Below are 27,160 nucleotides of genomic sequence, written 5' to 3'. Positions count from 1 at the left end.
AAGTGTTTGCCTAGGGGCATCTGCTCTTGGGCCTGACACTGAGGGTGGCACGGAGGTTGGGGCAACAAGATGAGTCTCAGGTCTCTTTACAGAGGATGCAAAGAGGACGACTTTGAAACTCCCACGTGTCCTAAAATGGCCTGATAAAAGCTGAAGGAAGCCAAGTGCCCTTGCAGACTTAACTGTCTGCCATTCCTCAACAAAGGAGTGAAAGTCCATCAAATTGTGCACCAGGATGCTACCTGAGCCTCTCCCAGGCACCCAACATGCACACCTGTCTCTGGAAAGATAGCTAGGTAGTTTGAACCTCCTATGGAGTTTGGCACCCGACATGGACTGGAGGATAACAAAAGGCAAGTGGTCCCAACTACTCGACTATACTATAAATAATTAACTAAACTAACAATGGGATGATAGCCTAACTAGCTTGTGGACATGAGAGAGAGTTTGTTTCACTCTCAGCAGCAGTAGCAGCAAAGGAATTAAGGTGATTAGGGTGTGTGTGTTTCTTTATGTAGACTGAACCAATGACATCACACTAACATGAGCGGGCTACTGTGCCTGCGGTAGTTATACTGTTCCTCAGCTTGCTGCTAGAGGCACTAGGCCCCATAAATGTTAATGTGTGATGGATGCCATTGTGAGAACACACCAGGGATTGGCCTGGGACCTCCAGAGATAAAAGCACGAGCTGTTACAGCGCCAGCTAAAGAGACAAAACTCTGGAGCTGAAGGCTGTGGCAATTCATATCCTCGGTGGATCGGGCACAAAGAAAGACTTAACTAACACACACAAACACACCAGTAGGTTATGTAACTCCTCTGCTCATAGGAGGTTCATCCTGAGTCTCTGAGACCAACAGCAGTTTGAATCTCAGACAAGCTTCCACTTACATGATGGCTGACAACTTGGCCAACATAGTGGGAATTGAACTGAGAACACCTAAACCTAAAAGCATGAGCTACTACATCGTAAACTAAAGAGCCAAGGCTCTGGAGCTAGCAGCTGTAGCAGACTCATATCCTCTGCAGATCACCACACTCTGGGACCGGTCACACTCTCAGCAGTGGGTTACAAATGCACAGAGACAATTGCTTCCTTTTAGGAAGCAGAACTAGTTGTCAATGACAAGCTAAATATTAATGCTCCCTTATCCAGATATGATAGCTATACAACATCAAGGTCAATTAAGCACAAAGCTGATTTTTTGCAAGGGAGCATGAGAAGCGATATTTCCAGAGCTTTAAAGTGAGAGCCTGAACAGGTTCCACATCATAACCTTACGATCAGAACATTAAACAGGCTGCTATCAAATACAAGAAAAAACTTTTTGCAGCATGCAGGAGAATAACTCACGGAAAGACAGTTGCTTATGATACAGGTCAGGTTTACGAAAGCCTCTGCACCACTTCAAATCCCTGCAATGTATCTTTAATAGTTACTGTATCTCCCTCAAATCAGTCGGATAACATTATAAAGACTAATTTTGTTACCAGTAAATAAAACAAAACAAGCATCCTATTCACTTGGTTATTAAAAAAAAGTCCTTTATCCAAGCAATGGAAATGCTATACAACACTCAAAATTCCATTGTGCCTCACTATGCTTCATTGGCACACATAAGCACATACATTACTGAAAACTGTAGCATTTTTACAACCAAAGTGAAGTGGACAGATATTGTGCAGACATTTTCAGACCCACTCACCCCCACCCCCCTTTAGCTAGGCAGATGCCCCTTTTATTACAAAGCTCCACAAATGCTCAGTAGATAAATCCTTTGACGTTATTGCTTATTTTCAGACAAAGGACTTATTAGAAATTCATGAGGCAACTTATTGTGAGTCTTGAGATTTATGTCTTTTTCCCCTCATCAAAATGAATTTGACAAAGATGTTAAAAAAAAAAAAAAAATTGCAACTCACCTTCCAGAAGTTATCTACTTTGCCATAAACAAGTGACTGATTCTGCCTTTTGATGTCATTAATGTGTTTAATGTCACTGGAATTTAGATGCTGCTCCACCACAAACCCAAGGAAGCTGTTATCTGGAGTGTGAGCTGCAAGAAAGAAAGGAGAGACATGTTTATTACATGAAGTAATAAAGCACTGGGGCTTTAATATGTGGTCATCGTCAGAAGAGTTACTTTCATGGAAATGTCTCCTCACTTAACAAATCTGCTCCCTGCAAGTATATTCAGAGACATATTTGCTTACTTTATTGACAATATTAATTCTTACTACTTTAAGTCCAGAACCAAAACAGCAATAGGGGTAAGTCATTCTTTTCTTACTCATTCATCACCAGTAATAAAAATTCTGAAGCTGGAACTTGATTAACAGTACTGTTTATGATGTTTAGCATTATGCTACAGGTGAAAGACGATGGTGTCTAAGCCAGAAGTACCCCAGTTTGACTTTCAGACCTTATTACAAGTTGCAGAGGTGGCAATTAGAAAAACTCTATCTTTACACTTGTCAAGTGAGCTGGAAGACACTGAGGAACAATTAACCTGAAAGTCTATGCTGGCTTAATTATTACTACATACAGTCACCTGTTAAAATTTAACTGTACTTAAGTGTTGTTCAAATTTTACTTCCCAAAGTGGAAGAGGAGCCAACACAAAACATGGCACAAATCACTTTAATATGGTGTCTCCATTTTAATTATTTTCATGTAAAATCACAAAAGAATATACAGAGGAGAAATGTAAGAGGTTAATATGAATTTTACTGTCTAGTTCACATAATCCCTTATAAATATTGGGTGTAAATCTGGCCCCACTGAAGTCAATTGGGTTTGTTCATTAATTTCAATGGAGTTAGGATTTCACCCATTATTCTTATAAATTAAAATTATTTATTGGTGCATTACATTCTAAAAAGGACATTTCATAAAAATGTTCTGTGACATTGCCTTCTGTATAAGTCTTTTCTTACCAGCAACATCCGATAACTCTAGCCACCATTCTTTTGATGTATATAGAGATGTTATAGGTCCCCCATGAGTGTAAGAATTCCTCCCCTCCCCACCATTAATAAAGTGTTCAACTAGAGAGGGACTACCATATTAAGAGGAGGAGGTTACTCACCCTGTGCAGTAACTGTGGCTCTTCTAGACATGTCCCCCTATGGGTGCTCCACTTCAGGTTCATGTGCGCACCACATACTTTTGATCGGAAATTTTCATTAGTAGCATCCATTCAGCCCATGGAGGTGCCCTAGTTATCCTTTTGTCCCACAGCAAGGCTATATAAAGCTGCATGGGTGAACCACCCTCAGTTCCCTCTCCATTGCCAAGTCTCTTAAGAAACTCCAAAGCAGAGGGGAAGGAGGACAGGTAGTGGCACACTCACAGGGTCACGCATCTCAAAGAACCACAGTTACTGCACAGGATGAATATGGGTGCTTCACTTCAGGTGACTTCCAAGCAGAACCCCCAAAAGAAGGAGGGATCTTCGGAATCTAGTCCATCACTGAGAAAAGAATTGCATTGCTAACTGCCACATGTCATCTAGAGGCATCGATTAAGGCAGTGTCTGGAGAAGCTATGTACAGAGGATCATGCAGATCTCAGATACAGGGACATTTTTAAGGAGGGCCACACATGTAGACTGAGACCTCTTAGCACGCACTGACACACCAGGAGGAGGTGGAATGTTGGCAACAACATAATAAGCAATAATATATCCGGAGATCCATTTTGACAGTGTCTGTGTAGATATAGCAGATCCTTTAGATCTGTCTGCAAACAAAATGAATAGTCTTGGAGATTTCCTGAATGATTTAGTCCTATCCAGGTAGAAAGCCAGCACCCACTAGAAACCTAGAGTGTGAACAGCAGTCTTCAAAATGGAATTATGTGGTTTTGGAAAGAAAATTGGTAGATAAGTAGTCTGATTCAGTAGTCTGAAACCCAGATAATACTTTAGGAAGGAATCTGCGATGTGACTGTAAGGAAATCTAGTTTTTGTAGAATATTGTGAAAGGAGGGTCTGCCATTACTGCCCCAATTTCACCCACTCTTCAGGCTGATGTAATAGCCACTACAAAGGCTAACTACATAGGGAAGTTTAATAATGAGCAGAATGTCACTGGTTCAAATGGGCATTTCATGAGATTTCTAAGAACGAAACTGAAGTCCCAAACCAGAGCAGGGGCTTTCATCTGTGGGAAAACGTTTCCCAATCCCTTCATGAACATTAAAGTTGGAGAATGAGCAAACAGTGAAACTCCCTAATTGTGGAATCCCTCAATGAACCTTGAGACAATCCTGTTTTTCCTTTAAATGCAAGAGGTCCTCCAGAACTAGCAGAAGAGGGGCAGAGTGAGGAACAACTTTCTGGAGGTTGCACCAATGACTACATCTTTTCCATTTTTGAAGGCAAGCATTTCTGATATTACTAAATGGTAGAAAAGAGTCCATCTGCTGGCTCTTCCCCAGCAAGCCATCGAGGAGCCACATCTTGAGGTGGAGAGTTCTCGGATTAGGCAGCAGCCAGATGTGTCCAGCGACAGGAAATGAGGAATTATTGGAAGATTTATCGCTGGACACAGAGATAGGTGAAGCAGGTCAGGAAACCATGTCTGCCTCGACCATGTCAAGACTATTAGGATAAATCTGGCTTCGTCCTTCTGATCTTGTTCACCACACTGAGAATAAGAGGTGTGGGGGAAATATGTAAAAGAGCTATTTCCAAGGGAGGAGGAAGGCATCCCCCAATTAATTGAGGCCTAAGCTCTTCCCCTTGAACAGGTAGTATTTTTTGTTTGAAGATGTGGCGTAGAGCTCCACTTCTGAGAATTCCTACGTTCAAAATATGTCAATAAAAATCAGAGTCCAACTCCCACTTGTAGTCTTAGTGAAAAGACCTGCTGAGATGAAATTCTTATGTGATGCCTTATGCATCAGTTCCATAGCTTTATTGCCTTCGATGCAGAGGGAAATGGGATCTCGTCCCCTCCTGCATGCAGTACACGTCGTCAGTCATGACTCTGATAGACTTGTCTTTGATGAGAGACAGAAAGCGACGATAAGCATTTCTAAATCCTCTGAATTCCAACAGGTTGACACAGAGAGTGGTTTCTTGGGTGACTATCTGCCCTGTACTGTATGAGCACTGAAGTGTGCCCCCATCCTGTTACCCAAAATTGGGCCAGCTAATAAGCTTAGGGAGAACTAATGACCCACCAGAGTTTGGCAGAAAGCCAAACGTTTATTATATTGATAGCTAAGCTCAAAAGAAGGGGGGGGGGGTCACACTCACAATTGCATACTCACACTCCCAGGACAGACACGGCACTGGAGACATCAGGATTCTTCAAGGTAAGCATCCCACAGCGCAGCGATGGATGGTGCGGTGATGGTAAGTCTTCCCAAGGCACGATGCAATGCACTGCAGCGAACCACTGGCCAGGTGGTCCGGGCAAAGGGCCTTCATGGGAGGTACAAGCTTGTGAGTGCACTGCTGAGCACATGGCACCTTCCCCTGTTAAGGGCCTGCTTCTTATGGCCTGCGACTAGAGATGACTTGGCCGCGTCTGGTTGGTCACACTTCACCTTGGGCAGTGTCCATGCATTGGGTGTGTGAGCGCTGCCTAATTAGAGTCCCAGACACCTTGTCTAGCTCTTTTGATCTTCCAGCTGTTTTAGCAGCCCATTCATTTCACAAGCATTCCAGGAGGGAGTGAGGGGGAAAGCCACTTCACAGGTATTCAAAGAGGGAGAGGAGACGAGGAGGTGGAAGGGGGAGAAGGTGTAACAGATCTTTTGAACATACAGGTTATATAGAGCATACAGATCATTGCTGCTCCTACAACACATCCCAACACAGATGCCTCTGTCATTACATGACCATTGGCACCAGCTGAAAGAAGGAACTCCAGCACTTACATTTTTATGATCTTGCCACCAGTTGGGGAACTGATACTTGTTTGTCTAAGCTGTGTCTGCTTGATGAACAAGCTATTCTGAGCCATCTCTAGAGACAGTGAAGGCATAATCTTGCATGATTTGTCACAAAAGTGCAAGCTTCCATGTGACCCAGAAGCTGAAGACAGTTTATTACTGAGATATGGGGGCTCATCTGAATAGACCTGACAAGGTCTGACAGTGTTAAGAAACCGTCCCTGGGAAGAAATGCCCTGGCTGCCAGGGAATCCAGGGATGCCCCTATAAACTATAATTTTATATGGTAGTCAGCATGGATTTTTCCACATTCAGTTGAAAGCCAAAGTCCATGAATAAGGCAAGCGTCCTCCATGTGGCAGAGAGCACCTCCTTATAAGACCGACCCTTGAACAGCCAATCGTTGAGACACAAAAACACTACAATTGCCTATCAATGCAGGTAGGTGGCCACTACTGCTAGAACCTTTGAGAACACCCTTGAAGCTGAGGAGAAGCCAAATGGGAGCAATCAGTATTGAAGGTGTCCAGGCCTATAATGAAATGCAGGTACCTTCTGTGGGATAGGTGAATCGCTATGTGGACGTATGCATCTTGAAGGTTAAGGGCCAAAAGCCAACCCCCTGAATCTAGAGAAGGAATTACACCTGCCAGACACCATCCTGAACTTTTGGGACCTCACAAATCTGTTTAGGAGTCTTGCATCCTAGATTGGTCCCTATCCTCCATTTTTCTTTGGCACAAAGAAGTACCCTGAGTAGAAACCTTTTCTTTTGTGCTTAGTGGGAACAGGTTCTATGCTCCTATATGAAGAAGGGAGTTTATTTGCTGTCTTAGAAAGAGCTTGGATGGGAAAGAGGGATGAGGAGGAGGAGGAAGGGAGGTAACGTCGACGGTGTAGTCCGTTATTACTTCCAGAACCGTTACTCCGAGCTTGCCAGAAATGGAAGAGATGGTCTCTGCATCGGGGGGTGGGCAAATGATTGCAGCTGACAATCTAGGGAATGGGGAGGGTTCAAACTCTCGATCATCCCATCAAGAAGCAGCAGCTGCTGCCGCCTGCTGCAAACTAGGGTCCGATGGATGAGAGGAACTCTTTCTCTGGAACCTTTTCTCTCTTCCTTGGAGGTTCCAAAGGTCTCTCTAAAAAAAGAAGAATTGCATGAGGCAGGATGTTTGGGCCGTTTGGGATCTACTAAATTTTCTTTTCTTTGAATGTGCAGATGGCCAATGAATGCAATGTGGCTCTACAGTGATTTAGAGTGTGTCGTGAATTGTTGGTATTCTCTGCAAACAAATTCAGTCCATCAAATGGGAGCTCCTCTATCATATTCTGGACTTCTGGGGAACCAGAAAACTGGAATCAGGATGCCCTGCACATCACCATGGCTGTGGAGATTAAATGCGCCACGGTGCATCTTGACAGTTGTGGACCAGGACAGCTTGAAGGGTGTTGTGGCCAGTAACTGTCCTTCAGCAATAACTGCCTGGAATTGTTCCCTTTGGTCTGGAGGAAGGTGCTGGATAAAACAATTAAACCCTGTATAATGTGTGAAGCTGTATTTGGGCATTAGTTCCTCACATATCATAGCTAAACTCACATTCAGAGTACTACAGAAATCAAATATGACTATGGGGCTTCAACAGTTCATTCTTGAAAATCAGGAAACTGACTGACACCATAGAAAAGATAAGTTTATATACACACAGTATCTTTTTATGTCACTAGTGGATCTCTCACAATTTCAGTAAAATGGACAAAATGTACAGATTCACAAGTAAAATGAAAGAATTTCAGAGGATAAATCAAGCAGAAAAATAGTTTTATATATAATATTTACATAATACTTAAATTGCTTTTTGAGTAAGAAAAACATAGTTAGTTATATATATAGTAGTTTGTGGATGACATTAAAGTTGCCAAAGTAGACTTATGCATTTATTGTCAGGATCTGTGATTTCTGTTCTCAACACACGAATGCAAGAAATACTGATGCACCCAGAGGCACAAGGCTACAAGGAAGACTTCTAGGAAAACAGTCTAATGCACATTATACAGACAATGAAATCCTCTCAGTTATTATATTCTCTATTTGACTATTGTGCCTTGAATAAACTACATGAAATCCAATTAGAATTACCCTTTTCACAAAAAATATTTCAACTACAGTCAGACAGAGAACTTTTAGACCAGACATACAGACCAGAGAAATTGACAGTGGTATTTAACAATGAATGGTGCAGAGAGAATAATACTGATCAAGGGCACCTCTTCCATTTTCTTTTAAGAAACGGATGCAAACGAATGGGAAGGAAATACGAAGTTAAAAGAAAACACTAACATTGCTAGTTTGCGTTACTGCAGTTACACGAAAACACTTAAAAAGGGAAACAGAACCTCATGCTTCCGGATAACTCAGAGGACTGGCAATAAAATGTACAACATTTTCCCAGTAAGTTACTATTCAAATATGGCCCATTTTAGTCATTATATTTGCTTTATGTGAAAAGTTGTGTTCCAGTCCAGATTGAAATAGCTTTATCTAAAATTGGCTACATTAAGAATTTCTACCAACTTTTGCCTGCCTGATTCCTGCTTGCTTGATTTTTATCCAGTAGTAATGGTCTTGCCCTCATAAACAAAGCCCTAGAAATAAAGTTGAGTTACAATCACACTGTAGAATCTTTACTGATAAGTATTTTAAGGTCACAACCCAATAAAAGATTGTGCTACCTCTGGGGGAGTGAGAGGCCAAGAAAGCTGGCTCTTTCCCAACAAATTTAGCAAGATGTCAAATCCTTGAGAGGTCTCCAGCACTGCAATTGCACATGTTTCAGAATGAGTTTGGTGGACTTACATCTTTACCATCTCTGTTGTGATACAATGCCAAGTGCTGAAGAATCAGAATAACCACCATACGTAGAATTAAAAAAACCGGATGGATATTATCTGTTACACGCCACTAGTTTACGTGCACATTTACTGTTTCAAATATAATTGATGAAGTTGTTCTGCGGAGAAGTAGTAAATCCTAGTATACATGCAACACTTTAAGAACTATTAAACCTTATAAAATCTCTGAAAATGGATACCTGTTACCCACATTTAAGAAGGGAGGAAACTAAGAGGGAAAAAATGGTTATGCCATAAAGAGAATCATATCCATAGCTGAGATTAGCTATCAGGACTCGTGTATCCAAGCCTGCTGCTCAGACCACTGGATGTACACTCATTACTCGACAAAAACAAGATTTGCTGTTGTGCTGCATTAAAAATATTTTCCCTTTAAATAAAGAGAATTTAGTGTGCATTAAACAGAGGGACTAAGAACAAGCTACAGATGATGGGCACAGGATTGCCCTTGCAACTATTATCCCAATGTACCACCATTCTGAGCTGCTATCTTGTGCAGGGTCTCATGCAGAAAGTTATGGACCGACTGTATTAAATAATGCCTCACAAATGAGCCCTGGTTTTAAATTTCTATTTGCGACAGGAACCAAGAATCTGAGATTAGGTCACCAGAAGCAAAAGGCACATTTACTCAACCATCCACCCTCTCTCAAACCCTGCCTTGAACTGACCTGTTCAGTAACATCCAGGAGCGCCGCCAGCTTTTCTGCCGCCCTAGGCGGCGGAAGGTCCTGCCCCGAAATGCTGCCCCCCCACAGAGGCAGTGGAAGGTCCCGCCCCGAAATGCCACCCCCCTTGCAGAGGTGGCGGAAGGTCCCGCCGCATACCGCTGCGGTCACCGCCCCCCAAATTATAGCGCCCTAGGCGACCGCCTAGGTCACCTAATGGGTTGCGCCGGCCCTGGTAACATCTCCTAGTCACAAATCATTACCATATTGTTTGTTACTTGCCACTAAACAATTGTGAATGCAGCTCCTTTATTTGTTGAACTTTCACTGTACTTCTCTAGGACTGTATGCATAGTGCATGACGAACTAAATGGGTCTTTTAGATTTTTACAGAGCAGTTAAACTCAACAGCATGGTAGACAGCAAGTAGCCAAGACTTGGCAAGTAGCCCCAAAATATAGCCAACAATGAAAAAGCAAATAAGGAGTTCTTTTACAGAATCTGCAACAACGAGGAACTCCCATTAATTCAGGGACAAGCTTCACAGGGTTCTAAATAAATTGGGTTTGGTTTACTTTCCGCTGTCAGCACTTGCACAGTAGATAAGCCTTGCTCTCGTGAAGGTTGGCAGCATATCGGCAACACTCTCAAAATGTTCCTGAGCTATTTCTCAGATACACTGGGCACAAACCAGATCTCTCTCGACATTCGGCAAACATGTAATTCTTCCTTTCACTCCTCATTATTTCTTGGTTACTGTATGGAAAATAAAATCCCTTCCTTTTGTCTCTATTCCCTTAATCTGGCCTGCTGCATCATTTCATCCGGCCCACAGCAAGTCTCAGCGCCGCAGGCCAGAAGCTCCGAGCCTGCCCCACCGTGGGGCTGGAGCCACGAGCCAGAGCTGTCGGCTCTGTGCAGCTCCCAGCATGTCCCCTAGGAGCATGGGTGGTCAGGGAAGCTCCGCGTGTTGCCCCCACCCCCAGCGCCAGCTCCGCAGCTCCCATTGGCTGGGAACTGCAGCCAATGGGAACTGCGGGAGCGGCACCTGTGGGTGCGGGCAGCACGCACCGTGCAGAGCCCCCTGCCCCCTCCGCATAGGGGCCGGACATGGTGGCCACTTCTGGGAGCAGTGCGGAGCCCTGGCAGGCAGGGAACCTGCATCTAGCCCCGCTGCGTCACTGACCGAGAGCTGCCCGAGGTTAAGGGCTGCCTGGCCAGATCCCACACCCCAAACCCCCTGCCCCAGGTCAGAATCCCTCTCACACCCAAACTCTCTCCCGGAGCCCGCATCCCAAACCTCCTGCACCCCAGCCCCCTGCCCCAGCCCTCAGCCCACTCACGCACTCCAAATCCTTTGGCCCCAGCCCGGAGCCCCTTCCTGCACCCCAAACCCTTCACCCCCAGCTCCACACCAGAGCCCGCACCCCCAGCTGGAGCCCTCACCTCCTCCCACACCACAGCCCTGAGCCCCCTCCCATACCCTGAACCCATCATTTCTAGCCCCACCCCAGAGCTTAGGGGAAGCCCTGAGCCTCACCCCCCGCAGGGCTGTGTGTGACCTGCGACTGATTTTTTCTGTTGGTCAGTGGCCCCTGATAGAAAAAAGGTTCCTCGTCCCTGCATTAACCCTTTAGTGCTGCCAGAGTACAGGTGTCCTTTAGCAGCAGTTCTACTTAAAGAACAAAATGTCAGTATGAACCTCTGCATACAAGGTGAAAAAAGCCCAAACTCTGAAGTTAAAGTTTGACAAGCTTGTCTGCCAAGTCTGAACAGGGAATAGTATGCCTGTTCTCACCATGCCCCTACCTAGCAAGCATCACCTGCTTTTGGGGTTGCACTGGACATTGGTACATGGATTGGATCCCAGAAGTAACTATGCATAACTGCATGGAAGTCCTTTTCCAGGCCTCTCCTGCTCTTAGACAGCCTGCAAAGGTGACTATTCTCCACCTGCTGCTGGAGACCACTGAAGTCTGAGCAGCTGTTAGACCCTTACCACATAGGGGTGAAACTGGAAGACTGCATAATCTTTCTCCATTATATGACAAAGCGACTATAACCCATGCACCTGACCGGGTATAGAAGATCGAAGAGAACAAAGATACTTCCAAGTTGTCAAGCACTACTTACCATCCTCTAAACCAAGTTGAGTATGGAAATTAAACATAACATGGTCAAAATTTTCAAGAGGGATTTTGGGTGCCCAAACTGAGACATGAAATTGGCCTGGTTTTCATAGGCCCAGCACTTTCTGAAGCTGACTCCCCCTCATCTTCTTTAAGAGGTCTTAAGTTGGACACTCAAAATCACTTTTAAATGTATGTGGGTTAAAATTTTCAAAAGTTCACTTCATGAATTATGAGAGAAGAAAAGACTCAATGGATTAAGAAATTTGTGAACAAAATGATATCTTATTCTGTCTCCTGGACATTTACCGAAGCAAAGTGGAGACCTTTCAACCTTCCCCCATTCTGTCAAGAAGGCGATATTTGTCTCCATGAATGTTCTACCTCATTTGACTGCAGTCCTAACACACTGAACCATTACAACTAAAACAGGAAAACTGGACACTTCTTTCTAGCAATCATTGTTGAAGTCGAGCAATATTAGCGCACACCTTGCCATTACTGAAAAGATGCATTGTGGTTGTCCAAAGGAAAAAAATCAAATATGTACTGCGTTTCAGACAATAATGAATCTGTATATTCACAATAAATGCAGATGAGCTGTGTGTGTATGAAACGAGTATAATGAAACGAGGTATCTTGATTGACCTCTGTAGGTTATTACTGTTTGGTTACCCAACATGACTAATGTTTGGGATTTATCAGGGTGTTTTTGACAACATTGGGTGGGATTCATTAATTTGTTATGTCCAAAGGGAATAATATAGGATAGGCATATATCTGGTGTCTTTTCAAGGAAAAAACCTGACTGTCCCCCAATAAACATGCTTGCCTTGTTTTTGCTGATGCCTGTTGAAATGGCATAGGAGGTGTTAGTTAGCTTGCCAAAAATCACATAAGTGAGTCACAGCTGCAGAGATAGGAATACAACTTAAAAGTTCTGGCTCCCAATTTCTTGATCTAAACACACTACACTCCCTACAACAATTTGATTAGCTGACACTGATTTTTCAGGCACACATATCAGGCATTGCATATGTTGTCTAAATATTTCAGAGCCACTGAAAAGCTTTACTTTTTTAATAATAGTCAATAAGTGCAACTTTCAGCTACATTGTTCTCAAGTACATGTTTTAATTTTCAACAGAATTGCAGGTTGTTGGGTTCAAATAATTTGAATCAGTCCACCTCAATTTAAATGCTCATAACAGAAAAACAAACTGGGTACAAGCAAATCTTGAAACTATCTGCAAGGAAAACTACAGATGCAAAAATTATGTTGAATGATGGAGATTGTGAGTTTATGATATCTGAACAAAAAGCAATGGGGAAAGCATTGTGCTCTGTTCAGTTAAAGACAAAACTTATGAAAAAAGGTATAAATACAACATCACAGCCTGAAGAACTCTGACTTAAAATGATCATATACAACAGTAATTTAGTCTACCAAATGGAATCACTCTGCAGATATGTCAAAAAACAACCACCAATCACTCTGCAGAAGCGTTTGAGAAACTGAAGCTAACAAAAGTGAACACCAGACATCAGCGTGTGTTGGAAAACTAATTTTAGAATAAACCTCCTTACCAAAATTTATATCCAGTTAATACTGTTCTTTTGTGCATTTGTGCTGAGTGTACTGCAGCTTTGCATATTCAAAAACAGAATTACAAGCCCCCTGTCCTCTGCGTTTTGCTAGATTATGACCTAGCTTTTGAAACTGCAAAGATTCTCCCTAATGGGAACATTCACTTTTAATTCTAGCTCTAGAAGCAATTATATATGAAAACAAGGATACTTACGGAACATTGTATAAAACTGCTGTGGATTAAGGTTCCATTTCCCCCATGGCGTCTTGTGGCCTTTAGACTGGGCATAATGAGCATGATTAAACTCAGGTTCAGTCCCGAACGAATCCAGTACTCGTAACATACACCTGAATGAAAAACAAGCAATTAAAATCGTTCATGTTCTTCTTTGATTAAGCTTTTCTTTTAAATTTAAGAACTTCCTTTACCCAGAACAAACCTTAATCATTTCTAAATTGTGCAATCACAAAAATGTTTTTTACTGTTTATTTTCATTGAAATAATAAATGTCACCAAGCATAGATGCAACCAAACAGGCTTTGAGAAGAACAAATGTGGAGAAAGTGGATAAGGAAAAGTTATTTACTTATTCCCATAATACAAGAACTAGGGGTCACCAAATGAAATTCATAGGCAGCAGGTTTAAAACAAATAGAAGAAAGTTCTTCTTCACGCAGTGCACAGTCAACTTGTGGAACTCCTTACCTGAGGGGGTTGTGAAGGCTAGGACTATAACAGCGTTGAAAAGAGAACTGGATAAATTCATGGTGGTTAAGTCCATTAATGGCTACTAGCCAGGATGGGTAAGGAATGGTGTCTCTAGCCTCTGTTTGTCAGAGGGTGGAGATGGATGGCAGGAGAGAGAGCACTTGATCATTGCCTGTTAGGTTCACTCCCTCTGGGGCACCTGGCATTGGCCACTGTCGGTAGACAGGATACTGGGCTAGATGGACCTTTGGTCTGACCCGGTACGGCCGTTCTTATGTTCTGTTCAAATGTAGGTTTCAAAAGTCACTAACAACTGTGCATTCATATAAACGAAAATGGAAAATGCACATGTCTGGTATTTGGTTTTGTTGGATACACTTTATTAACTTAGCATATTCATCTGGGACTAGCTGCTTAAAGGCACAGTGTAAAGAATCAAAGAAAAAGGTTTTAAATTCCTCTCTGTCCCTAATTTATAGCAAAAACTAGAAAAGATTTAAAAGTATAATTTACCTCTCTCTTTGAATCCTTCCACTGGCTCTCCCTTCTCTATCACATCAAACATAAGCTGTTTGTCTTTACTTTCCAGGCCCATCATGGCCTATCCTCACTGTAGCTGGCATCTCTCATTCACTACTGAAATGCTGACTCCTGCTAAGGATTGGCCCATGATGCCAACCTCCATTGTCCACTTGTTAACTTTTCACACAAGCACCTTTGTGCTTTCTCCCATACTGCCCCCTCACGGTTGGAAGGAGATCTCCTTAATCATATGCAAAGCTACCTCATTATCTCCCTTCAAATCACTCCTTAAAACTCTTTTTTTTTTTACCTTGATGCCTACAACTTGACAGCAGTTAGGCCACTAGTTTGTTGAGACCAGTCGTCAGTCATGCCGACCAATGTTGTCTCATTGTTTCCTTGCACTCCCATCTGTCTGTATCGAGCTGTTGTTTCTTGTCTTATGTACAGACTGAAAGCTCTGGGGGGCAGGGACTATCTTTGTGTTCTATGTACAGCTCCTAGCACTACAGGGTCCTGGTCCATGACTAGGGCCCTTAGGTTAATGTAATTCAGATAGAAAATAATGACTGCTGACTCTTCTAAATGGACACTGATTCTAATTTTGGTGTCTCCTAATCTTTTTAAGGGCTGAGAATTGTCTCCCTCCAACAACCCAAGCGGCACATATGGTTTGAAAGGGAGCAGAACTGCCCCCCTCCCCTCAAAAAAAGAGCAAAATATGGGTTGTAGCAGATAGACGTCAGGGAGCTTGTAAAAGTGGGGTCTACACCAAAGTGTGTTATATAGTATAGCTCTGCAGGGTTTGATCTATGTCACTGCACATTGAGGGCGAAGGCATGACCAACTGATCTACAGCTACATGGATCCACTTTCCATCCCCCACTGGTGAGGGTCCTGCAGCTGCATGAGTTACTAAGGGGAACAGATTGCAATAGCAACCAATGACTTGGTGAGCACCTGCTCTCCCTTTTGAGAAGTGATCTACCCTCCCAGCCCCCATACACGAGCTTATGCATAAGCTCATTTCCTCAGAAAGGAAGAAAGAACTTAGCCCTAAAAATACATATGTACAGTCATCTGTAGTCATTTGTTTCACACATTTCTTTTACAATTTCTCCTCCAGCCCCCAATGTCTAAATGAAAATTCATAAAGCAATGGCAAATTGTAGCTTTAATATGAAATGTTACCTTCATATTTGAGAGCACAGGACAGAATAATTTACACGTTTTATCCCTATAGGGATCTTTCAAGCAAAATGAATAGAAAAATACAACATACTGTGAATCGCAAAACAACAAAGCTGACAGTTCAGTTTCTGTAGTAGTTATTCAGTGTTTTATGTCAACTGTTTTCATTGAGAACGTTTTACAACAGTGGCAATTATCTCTGCATCACAGAGAACACTCCAGCAGGACAAAAACAGACTCTGCAGCAGTAAATTGGAGAGTAAGAACAGCATTCTTGTTTCTTGGGTAGTCTCAATCCAGCATTCCTAATCAATGCACACTTTGGTCAGATGTGTGACTTGAGAGACTTCTAGGAATCTGAAGAATTGAGACCTCATTGGGGCCTGTTGAATCATCTACATGAGGAGCACAAATGCTTCAGGTATATTTAATGCTACATGTACGGCTGATTTAAACAGCTGGATCTGCAATTGGAAAGGATCCAATATAGAGAAAACAAAGGGTCTCTGAAGCAGCAGGATGATAGAGATACAGAAGTGATGGAAGGTGCAGCTGAAAGCGAGCTAATCAAGGAGGGAAGTAAATGAAGGGTGTGTTTATTCGAAAATGGCATGTGGGAATGGAGAAACGAATAAGGAAAGGGAAGGTCAGTTAAGAAAGGTCTGGAAAGGCAAACCTGAGCCATAAGACACAGCAGGGTGTGTGTCATGACACATGCAGACAGTTAAAGAGTGCCTTCAAACTGCTGTAAGGTTGACAAGGGTATGCAGTGGCATGCTTGGTTGAGTCTTAATGGATTTTATTTAAAATGAGACATTTATGTTGAGCAGCAGTACTCTAAGTGTTACAAAAATAATTATGTACCACGAATTCTTGGATATATTTGCTGGTTTTAAACCATCTCCACAGAACACACTGTAGCAGAAAGTATTAAATGAAGTCTGAAGTGTCCTATGCTTCCAATAGCTTGGGAGTGAGGGAAGATCTTACTGAAAACTGTGCTCAGACACCACATTATTACATTAGTACTTAATTGTTTAAAGATATCAAGTTTTTCAGAAGCACCTTTATGACGAACTGGGACTGTTCTTACTGTGGTCTTTGAATGCTGACAGGGGAGTGTGGCTAGGATAGTCTGCATTGGGGGATGGGAGACTGACTGACGAATACCTGAGCATGTAACATGAGAACCCAGGAAGGGGTTAAAGGCCACGTGACACCTTTGCCCGGGAAACTGAACAAAGGCTGTGGGAGGGGTCGCTGAAGGGAGAGTTTCAGGAGCTGGCTGGTGATATGGCTGGGAGGCAGACGGGGCTCTGACCTCCCAAGGGGGCTGGGGTGCCCAGGGACCCCAAGATGGACCTAACTGAGGGGGATCCTGTTGTCTGTGCTTGCAAGACCTGTCTTGGACTGTGTTCCTGTTGTCTAAATAAACCTTCTGCTTTACTGGCTAGCTGAGAGTCATGGTGAATTGCAGGAAGCCAGGGGTGCAGGGCCCTGAGTCCCCCACACTCCGCAACAACCTTTCAAGAGACTCTTACCTACAGTAAGGTCACTATAAATCTGCCTAATGTATTTAAAGTAAGAAAAAAATAAAATCAAACAACTGAAATATCCACATTATTTAGTATATTTTCTATAAAAACTCAAGAGTGAGCAATAAACCTCTAGGTCTATGAAAGGAAGATAGGATGGAGAACAGGGACTGGATTTTTTTTTTAAAGTAACAACCTCCCCCTGATTTCCCTATAATTTGGGTTTTAACATTGTTAAAGTTACAGTAGCTGATGCTTATTGTTGTTTTTCCTTGCCTGTACTAACAGTTTACAATCATTCAACAATGCTTCAGTAACACCATTCCTGACATCTACTGGCAGCAATGGGTGGCTTTTCCAGTGTAGGCCACAGAATCTTTCTAGCTAGTTAGGACCTGCATTTCTAATGTAAAAATTTAAGCAGACTTCCTTTCAGGGCTTCTTTATACAGAATACCATCAGATTAGGCCTGAATAAGCACTGGGAGTGTTTGGGTCATTATAAAATCTAAACTTACTTTCCCCAATATTAATTTCTCCCTACTGTTACTCAGACCTTGTTGTCAACAGTCTGTAATGGGCCACTCTCTTACCATTTCAAAAGTTATTTTTCCTCCCTTGGTATCCTGCTGTTAATTGATTTATCTCATTAGCCTGAACTCACACTTGGTAAAGCAATCCCCATCCTTACATGTATTTATACCTGCTCCTGTATTTTTCACTTCATGCATCCGATGAAGTGGTTCTAGCCCATGAAAGCTTATGTCCAAATAAATTGGTTAGTCTCTAATGTGCCAAAAGGACTCCTCGTTTTTATTTATACAGAATATATCATTTTGAATAGCAGTTGTGTTATACATCAAAGCCAAATCAGTTTCGTTACATTCGTGATACTGGCAGCACCAATGATACTGGACATGTGTTACCTGATGTCATCACTGGTGCTACAAGCAAGAGAAATGAACAAAAACAGGATTTGGTTCGTTCAGAATTTCAGAACTCCCAGCAGCAAGAGTTGCTGCTTTTGGAGCTGCTAACTCTAGTCACCTAATTTGAAATCATCAATAACTTCCTTTGAGCTAAAGTTCTCTTACAAAACAGCAGTGAATACTGAAATGAACAAACAGCAAGTTCGAATTTAATTCACATTCAAGCCTGTTCTGTACAAGCAGACTAAACTGGTCAGCATACGGACATCTGCTGAGAGAATTTAACTGACATAAAACTAAGGAATGCGAGCACAGAAACACTCTTAGCTTCACTATAGAACCAAAAAAGGGCTCATACTGTAGTTATAACAAGAACTGTACAGCTATTAAATATTAATAAATGAAGACAGCAATTAGTAAAGAAGCAATGATAAGGTAGCAGTTCTATATGATAATGTTCATTCTATTGGAATAAACTAAAATATATGTAAACATCTGCTTTGACACTGGAATTATCCAGGTTAAGTAACAAATTCTTTCACTGACAAAATTTGCCAAGAAGCTTATGTTACTCTGTGTTTGTGTATGGGGGAAGGGGCACTGGTAACCAATTTATTTTAAAAAGCAAAACTAAGAAAAATTGTAGTTCACACAAATTTGTTTAGAGCCAAATTTAATTGCAAAACTCATGAACCAGGATAAAAGTTGAATTAGAAAAAAATAGGGAAAATATATTGACATTTTAAGATGTAATGATTCATGAAATAAAAAAAATGGAAAGCTAATCAAACAACCTTGGTGTCATGCTACATTTACATATCTTCATTATAAAACATGGCAAATAGGAAATTAAATGGAAAAAAAAAGGAAGAGACCATTTTCATTTTACACACATTTTTTTGCCATTCTGGCCTAATGATAGAATCATATCTGGCAGAAAGACAACCAAAGAAATTCAGTGGAAAACAAGATTAGATTGATTAGTGTGCTCCTCAGAGCAGAACCTATCTTTATTTCGAATTTCCTTCCAAGTACCTATGAGACAATTCTGTAATGTGCAAGCTTGGGCATGAGCATAATTTAAAATAAGCCTATGATGGAAAAGATGGAACTTAGAAAAAACTGAGGCTCGGAGAAAGGCTAAGCTGACTTTTTTTCTGCCTCCATGAGAATACATTTCAGTACATTCACTTTAAAAAAAAAACAGAATTTATTGGGAATTTTGAGTGACACCACCAACTTGATTTAGAAGCAATTTAGAAACAGTCAAGATTGCAAGTCACACAAAAAAAATATTTTATTAAATCCAGGAGTTTGGATTCCTTTTTACAGCACACTGAAACATTTTGCAATAAGCTATTTTAGACCTGCTGGTTTCCGGTGTGGTGGGGAGAGAGACAGAGAGACAGAAAGAGAAATTATTTCAGCACTCAACTACCCTGACAGTTTTTTTCCCTAATATCTTCCTACAATTTAAGCTCATGGATTCTTGTCCTATTCTCAGAGGTTAAGGAGAATAATTTTTCTCCCTTCTTGTAACACCTGTCATGTACTTGAAAACTGCTATCATGTCCCCCATCAGTCTTCTCTTCTCCGGACTAAACAAACCCAATTTTTTCAGTCTTCCCTCACAGGACATGATGTCTAGACCTTTAACCATTTTTGTTGCTCTTCTCTGGACTTTCTCCAGTTTGTCCACATCTTTCCTGAAATGTGGCGCTCAGAACTGGATACAATACTCCAGTTGAGGCCTAATCAGCGCAGAGTAGAGCAGAAGAATTACTTCTCGTGTCTTGCTTACAACACTCCTGTTAATACATCTCAGAATGATGTTTGTTTTCTTTGCAACAGTGTTATACTGTTGACTCATATTTAGCTTGTGATCGATCCACTCTGATCCCTAGATCCCTTTCTGCAGTACTCCTTCCTAGGCAGTCATTTCCCATTTTTTTACTCCTGAGGGAATTCTGCACCAAAAAAATTAAAAATTCTGCATACATTTTAAAATTTAACAAAATTCTGCATATTTTGTCAAAATAACACAATATGATCACACCATTTTCAATTATTTGCAAATTACAAAAATAACTGAAAATGGTATGATTATATATTTTGTGTTTGTGTGTTATTTTAATAAATAAAATATGCAGAACTTTGCAGAATTTTAATTTTTTGGTAAATAATTCCCTCAAGAGTACCAGGGCTCTGTGTGGTGCAATTTGGGTGCAGGCTGCTCGGTGGGAGGCCCGGGGGAGGGGAAAGAATCTGGATGCACAGGGGCTCGGTGCAGGGTTCTGTGTGCAGGGGGAATGGGACTCTGCAGGGGAGTCCAGGTGAAGGTGGTTAGGGCTCAGTGGGAGAGGGAAACTGGGGGGCGGCTCAGGGTGCAGATGGTTGGGGCTCAGTGGGGTGGGGGTCCAGATGTAGGGAGTGAGGCTTAGCAGGGGTGTTTGGGGGGGCTTGGTTGGGGGGATTCTGGGTGCCCGGGTAGGGGGAGGGGCCACTGTACGGGGAGCTGCTTCCTGTCTGCCCAAATGCCCCCCCTACCCCTCCCGGTGCAGAGCTTTCTGCAGCCAGGGAAAGTTTCAGGGGGTTGATCTGACCCAGTCCCGGCTACTCTGTGCAGGGAAGGGGGAACTCCATCTCTGTTCTCCTTTGTCTCCCTCCCCCCCACGTCCCAGCTGTGCCCAGGGCATCCCCAGACCCAGAGTGATTTACCTCTCTCCCAGCAGACCAAACAGAGCGCCTGAACTGCCGGGACGAGGGAATGAGCATTGGTGCATCTTTTCTTTGCTTCCCCACACAAACCATTTTCTGCAAGGAAGCAAAGGGAATGTGCGGGGCGGGGCATTTTTCTGCTGCACTGCAATGGCTCAGATTTTCTCCAGGAGTTCCATTTTCTATGTGGGCAACTGATTGTTCCTTCCTAAGTGGAGTACTTTGCATTTGTCCTTATTGAATTTCATCCTATTTACTTCAGACCATTTCTCCAGGTCATTTTGAATTTTAATCCTATCCTCCAAAGCACCTGCAACCCCTCCCAGCTTGGTATTATCCGCAAACTTTATAAGTGTACTCTCTATGCTATTATCTAATCATTGATGAAGATATTGAACAGACCTGGACCTAGAACTGATCTCTATGGGACCCCACTTGATATGCCTTTCCAGCTGGATAGTGAAAAACTGATGATTATTATCTAGGAACTAGTTATGCACCCACCTTATAGTAGTTCCATCTAAGTTGTATTTCCCTAGCTTGTTTAGGAGAAGGTTATGTGAAACAGTATCAAAAACCTGACTAAAGTCAATATATACCACATCTACCACTTCCCCCGCATCCACAAGGCTTGTTACCTTGTCAAAGAAAGCTATTAATTTGGTTTGGCATGATTTGTTCTTGAAAAATGTTACTTATCACCTTATTATCTTATAGGTGTTTGCAAACTGATTGCTTGATTATTTGCTCCATTATCTTTCCGGGTACTAAAGTTAAGCTGACTGGTCTGTAATTCCCCAGGTTGTCCTTATTTCCCTTTTTATAGATTGGCATTATACTTGTCCTTTTTCAGTCCTCTGGAATCTCTCCCATCTTCCATGACTTTTCAAAGTCAATTGCTAATGGCTCAGATATCTCCTCAGTCAGCTCCTTGAGTATTCTAGGATGTATTTCACCAGGCCCCGGTGATTTGAAGATACCTAACTTGTTTAAGTAATTTTTAACTTGTTCTTTCCCAATTTTAGCCTCATATCATACCTCATTTTCACGATCATTCACTGTGTTACATGTCCAATTGCAACTAAATCTTTTTGGTGAAAACCGAAAGAAAAGTCATGTAGCACTTCTGCCTCCCCTCCTCCCTCATTGAGTAATGGGCCTACCCCTGTCCTTGGTCTTCCTCTTGCGTCTAATGTATTTTTAGAATGTTTTCTTGTTACTCTTTATCTCTAGAGCTAGTTTAATCTCATTTTGTGCCTTGGCTTTCTAATTTTGCCCCTACATACTTCTGTTATTTGTTGATATTCATCCTTTGTAATTTGACCTAGTTTCCACTTTTTTGTAGGACTCTTTTTGGAGTTTCAGATCATTGAAGATCTCCGGGTTAAGCCAGGGTAGTCTCTTGACATACTACTTATCTTTCCTATGCAGTGGAACAGTTTACTCTCATGCCCTTAATAATAATAGCAGTTAAAAGCCTCAGTTCAGTTCCCAGTGGACAGATATTTATACATCACAAAGGCCACCACAACTTGTAGCCCCAGTAAACTCAATAGGCCAGAGATTGAACTACCCATTCATCCTTAAAGATGGGTCTCTCCAGCTCAGAGTTGGGACAGTGTGTGAAAGGTATTGCCACTGACTGTGCAAGTACTATTTCAGTGGATAAACAGAGGTCCTCAGTCTCCAGTGTCACCTAGCAGCTCTGTGTTCTTGGGGAACCAGGGCACAGTACCCAGCCTGTCTGACTCACAAAAGACCTCCTTCCCGCACACCCCCCAGGCCTCTGCTTGAACCAGAACCGTTCAGAAGACAGACTTACAAAAAGCAATGAAAAGGCAGTAGGAGACACACCTAAACCCCTGGGATAAGGATGACAGGATTAAGGAAACTCCCCTAGCCTCATTTGCATGGAAGATGGACAAGGAGACATCTCCATTAGCATACAGAATGGAGAACAAAGATTCCAAGGCAAGAACTGCACGGAACTCTGGGACCAGAAAAGCAGGGAAGCACTGCATAATGGGGGAATCTCTGCTCCAGATGTTAATGAACCCACGCCTGCACACACCCAGCTCAGTAGTTATCAGACCAATTCTAGTAATAAAACCTTTATTAGTATCAAGACAATGAAGCTCCCTAATTGTACTGTGAGCTCCCTCCAAGGAACACCGCCCATAGCCGGGAGTGATCAGCTCCCATTGGCTACCCTGAACAAAACAACTTTGGTATACTCCCTTGAGCCATCAGTTCACACAAACAAATCTAGTGTTCTCCCTTGAACCATTGTTGTTTCTCTACAAAAACTCCTACCCATGCTCAAGTAAGTGTTCTGATGCCTGGATCCAAACTCTGGATCTTCTCCTGACTGATCGTGCTGGGGGCTCTGCCTGTCTCCAGCACTCTGGACCCTCAGTTACCACCACCACCTGGGACCCCTGATTGAGTCAAGCTTCATGGAGTAGTGAGAACCCAGTTCTCTCTCTCTCTCTAGTTATAGCCTTCTGACCCTACTTGCGTGATCAATTATAGTTTTCTAACCCTGACTTTTATAATCAAATTTAAGTTAGATTTAATATTCTAACTGTTTTGTTTGTTTGGCTCCCCTATGGTTATTACCTGGCAATAAATAATTTTCATGATAAAGCTGGTTGCTTCTCTCTCTCCCTTGTGCGTGTTTCTTTTGTTTTCTCATTCGCTCTGCAGCAGTGCTCTTCATACCTAAGCTAAAAGATCCCTGCAGTGCCCAAAAATCCTGTGGGGTTTGCTCATCAAGTGGGTTACTACCAGAACAATTGTAACGTGAAAGTGGGGATAGAGACATGCTGAACCTGGGACATAAGAGGGTGGCATCTTGGAAATGCTGCTCGATCCAGTCTGCTGAATCCAAGGGCCTAAGAGGGTGACAGCTTGGACATGCTGCTCGATCCAGCCTACTGAGTCCAGGGACATATAAGGCATCAGCTTGGGAGTGCTGAGTAACCTGGTCCTCTCAGACGTGCTCTGTTAATGTGTGTGTGTCTGATTCTGGGACTGGAAGAACCCAGCCCCCGGGGAACATAGGTCCTGCAGGATAGCTCCGTGGGGAGGGAACTTGCAGCAGGGATAAGTAGAGCGCCATATGAGAACACAAGTGACATATGCAGTACATTGACAGAAGTACAGAAACTGCTCTCCCCAGAAGAGTAACTCTATTAAATGAGCATACCCCAAAGTAACAGGCAAAGCTGGTAACACCAGGACTGTCAATCCAACACCTTTCATGAGGACTAAGTTAGTGATTTTGTTTTACATTATAGAAGATGACACACACTACTTCAATTGAAAAAGTGAACTCAATTTGCTTGCTGATACATTTATCATTTGATTTAAGGTAAAAAGAACAACGCACTCATAAGGAGCAAATGAGGAGAGAGCGAAAGTAGCAGCTTAGGTGGAATACACAATTTCAACAATATAACAATATTCTGAAATGCTACAATGCATCTCTGATATACTGTGTCTTGCAGACTTTCAAAGGGGAGGAGAAAGATGGTTTAGAAAAGAAAAAGGCAATAGACTCTTTATGCATTATTCTCCTAACAACAATGAAAGACGTAAAGTAGTTTTTAACAGCTTAATTTTCAAATAAATTCAATTCAGACTGGATGGTACTCAGGTCAGTATTTTATATATTTACTGCACATGTGCTACTCAAATGCTTTTGTTAAAGAGCTTCTGCAAATGGTCAGATAAGAGTAATACTTACTGGTAATGAACCCACGATGGACCAAGCGTTTTCTTAAACTGAGTAAGTCCCACAATATCAATGTAAATGAGTTCTACCACTTTATCTCCCTGGGTGGGGCAGCCAGATCTGTTACCTACAACCTTCTTCATAATCCTATTGAAAAAGAAAAAAAGGGGGGGTGGGGAGGAAGGAATATTTCAGCACCTTTCTGCATTCATGCAATATGCAATTTGTATTGATAATCCAATTACATTAAAAAAAATCACATTGGTCAATTATTCTAATTTTGCAAAGACAATAACTGCATATGTGCCATTTTAACCTCTTACTGTTGAAAGCCAGTAAAACATTCTAAAAAGTTTACTGCAAAATGGATAAAGTACAGTAAAACAGAGACTTCTTATAGTAGACTCTTGTCACTGAGTATTTTCTCTAGTCTAAACAGAGGTACAAATATAACCTGAGCAGCAATTTTCACAAAGCAAATGCGATATACTGAAGCAATTTGGATATCACTTATAGTATTTTATTAACTATTTTATTATATCAGAATTCACTATAATATGGTTTCATTGTATATATTGTAAAAATGAAAGCTACAGAAAAAAGGACAAATGCCCAATCTTAAACCAGTGCATTATAAAAAGCATTAAAGCAGGACGAAGTGTCACTGAGACTAAAAACCAAAATGACTTTATCCTACAAAAGAAACTAATGTAAATTTGACTGAAATATAAGCATTTTCAGAGCACTTAACTGCATTAAAATTAATTTATTTAAGACTCTAAATAGCTGGATGCGGAGTGGGGAATATTACAAATTTAAGCTAAAGGACATGGAATTAGAATAGTCAGTAATGTATCTTGTTGCAGATGTTTAAAGCACCTGCAATGGTAAAAAATTAAGCTGCTTAGTTTGAATTTTCCAGCATTAATTTATGAAATCTCAGGAGGCTGCAGCTACAATGAAAACATATTATCCTTTTCACAGTGCATATATTTAGCTCATGAAAATAATCTTCTTATCTCCTGTTTAGTGAATTATCACTTTCATTTTCCTCTTCAAGAAATTATAGACAGTACTAATAGAGGCTTCAGGAGTTTACAATTTCTTTTTTGTATTCTAGTTTCAAAATTGAAAATAATCTTCTTACTCCTTGAGCTCTGCCAGTGAAGATGAAATCCTAATGTCATGGCCCAGTAAGTAGAGAGATGTAATTAAATCACTCCATTGGACTAATTCACCAAGTGGGCCACCACTAAATGCATTCTCTGCAATCTTGAATCCAGATTCTTTTGTTAAAAGTCCCAAATGAACAAGGATCTGAAAAAGAAAGCCACATGTAAGCAGTAACAACATTAATTCTGCAACTAATTAACCAATGTACTTTATGTTGGTTCCTTCTTGCTCTCTCCACATTCCAACTCAAACATTTGTTTTTTTAGCCAATTTAATCAAAGAACTGTTACATTTCTCAATAGCCCTGCCACTCTACTAATTGTAATAGTACTACTTCATTGCTTTAGACCATTTTTACAAACCACTGGAGTGCCTTTTTAAATCTTTTACATCCTCAGATATGATCTAAACAATACGATTACACAACAAGAAAATGCATTTAAAATGAGGGGAAACAGACTGAGATGGAAAAAAATATGATTCTGTATATAAAAAGGTGTTTGCCTTTTTGTTCCAATAAAGTTTGAGATCAAAAAGATTATAACAAGGAAAACAGAAAATAAAATGTTACAATTAACTCACATTTTATACAATATGTGAAGCTAGCAGTTTCATCATTCAAACATTGGAATGTTAAGTAATTCCCATTAAAAATTAAAGCAGTCTGAAGACTAATAAGACAAGATTAATTACAGGACATGACAGTATTTCTTCTGCTCTTGGAGGACCATATTTTCTCATTAGGTACTTGCACTAGTTCGACACTCCAGCTGAGAAAGAAAAGACATGTTTCTCTCTGGGGCTACTTCACACGGCTGCACACACAAACCACTCTGGACTGCACAAGAGTGACAAGGGTGCTCCCCCCCACCCCAATGGAGGGAATTTTTCTCTGCAGCTCTTCGGATCCTTTATGACCTTTGTAAATAAGCACTACAACCTGTATCATAACTGAGCATCAAACGCTGTGAAGAACTATCATCCTACTTTGATGACAAGATCATCTTGGCACATTCTCTAACAGCATGGATCTGCACCATCTATCCCTACCAACCAATAGCCCAACTGCATTCCCACAGTTTAAATAGTTCACTCAAGAAGTTCTGGATGTCCTAAGGGAATCTCGACCCATGATTTGTAAATCTAAGCCGCATCATTCCTGGCTCGTAAAAGATAGTTCTGAACAACTGGTACCGTTCCTCACCAAAATAGTCAACACCTCAGAGAAGGAATCTTCCGTTCTTCCTTCAAACACAAAACTGTCAGACCAAAACTGAGCAAACACACTCAGGAGACATAGCCAACTATCACCCTATGTCAAACCTCTCATCTCCCTTCATAGAGAAGTTAGCTAAAGGCCAACTACAAGATCAACTAATTGAAACTAATATTCTGGACCTGGAACAACCCTGGCTTCAGGCCAGGATATGGAATTAAAATCA

At 41.6% G+C, this 27,160-nt stretch overlaps 1 protein-coding gene across 3 annotated transcripts in view; it reads right to left on the bottom strand.

Moving 5' to 3' along the window:
* MGAT5 (alpha-1,6-mannosylglycoprotein 6-beta-N-acetylglucosaminyltransferase) overlaps window positions 1-27,160 on the bottom strand; it is a 242,963-nt gene that overhangs the window by 63,158 nt on the left and 152,645 nt on the right. For all 3 annotated transcript variants that reach the window (XM_034785257.1, XM_034785258.1, XM_034785259.1), the window contains exons 8-11: window positions 25,693-25,862; window positions 24,558-24,692; window positions 13,421-13,554; window positions 1,927-2,060 (exon numbers count right to left, since the gene is read on the bottom strand). In XM_034785257.1, the coding sequence (XP_034641148.1) occupies window positions 1,927-2,060; window positions 13,421-13,554; window positions 24,558-24,692; window positions 25,693-25,862 (573 nt within the window). The remainder of the gene's footprint in view (window positions 1-1,926; window positions 2,061-13,420; window positions 13,555-24,557; window positions 24,693-25,692; window positions 25,863-27,160) is intronic.

The sequence above is a fragment of the Trachemys scripta genome, chromosome 11, assembly GCF_013100865.1.
Source record: "Trachemys scripta elegans isolate TJP31775 chromosome 11, CAS_Tse_1.0, whole genome shotgun sequence".
Lineage (NCBI taxonomy): Eukaryota > Metazoa > Chordata > Testudines > Emydidae > Trachemys > Trachemys scripta.
Note: the sequence above shows the minus strand (reverse complement) of the source record. Positions and strands in the feature narration are given on the sequence as shown.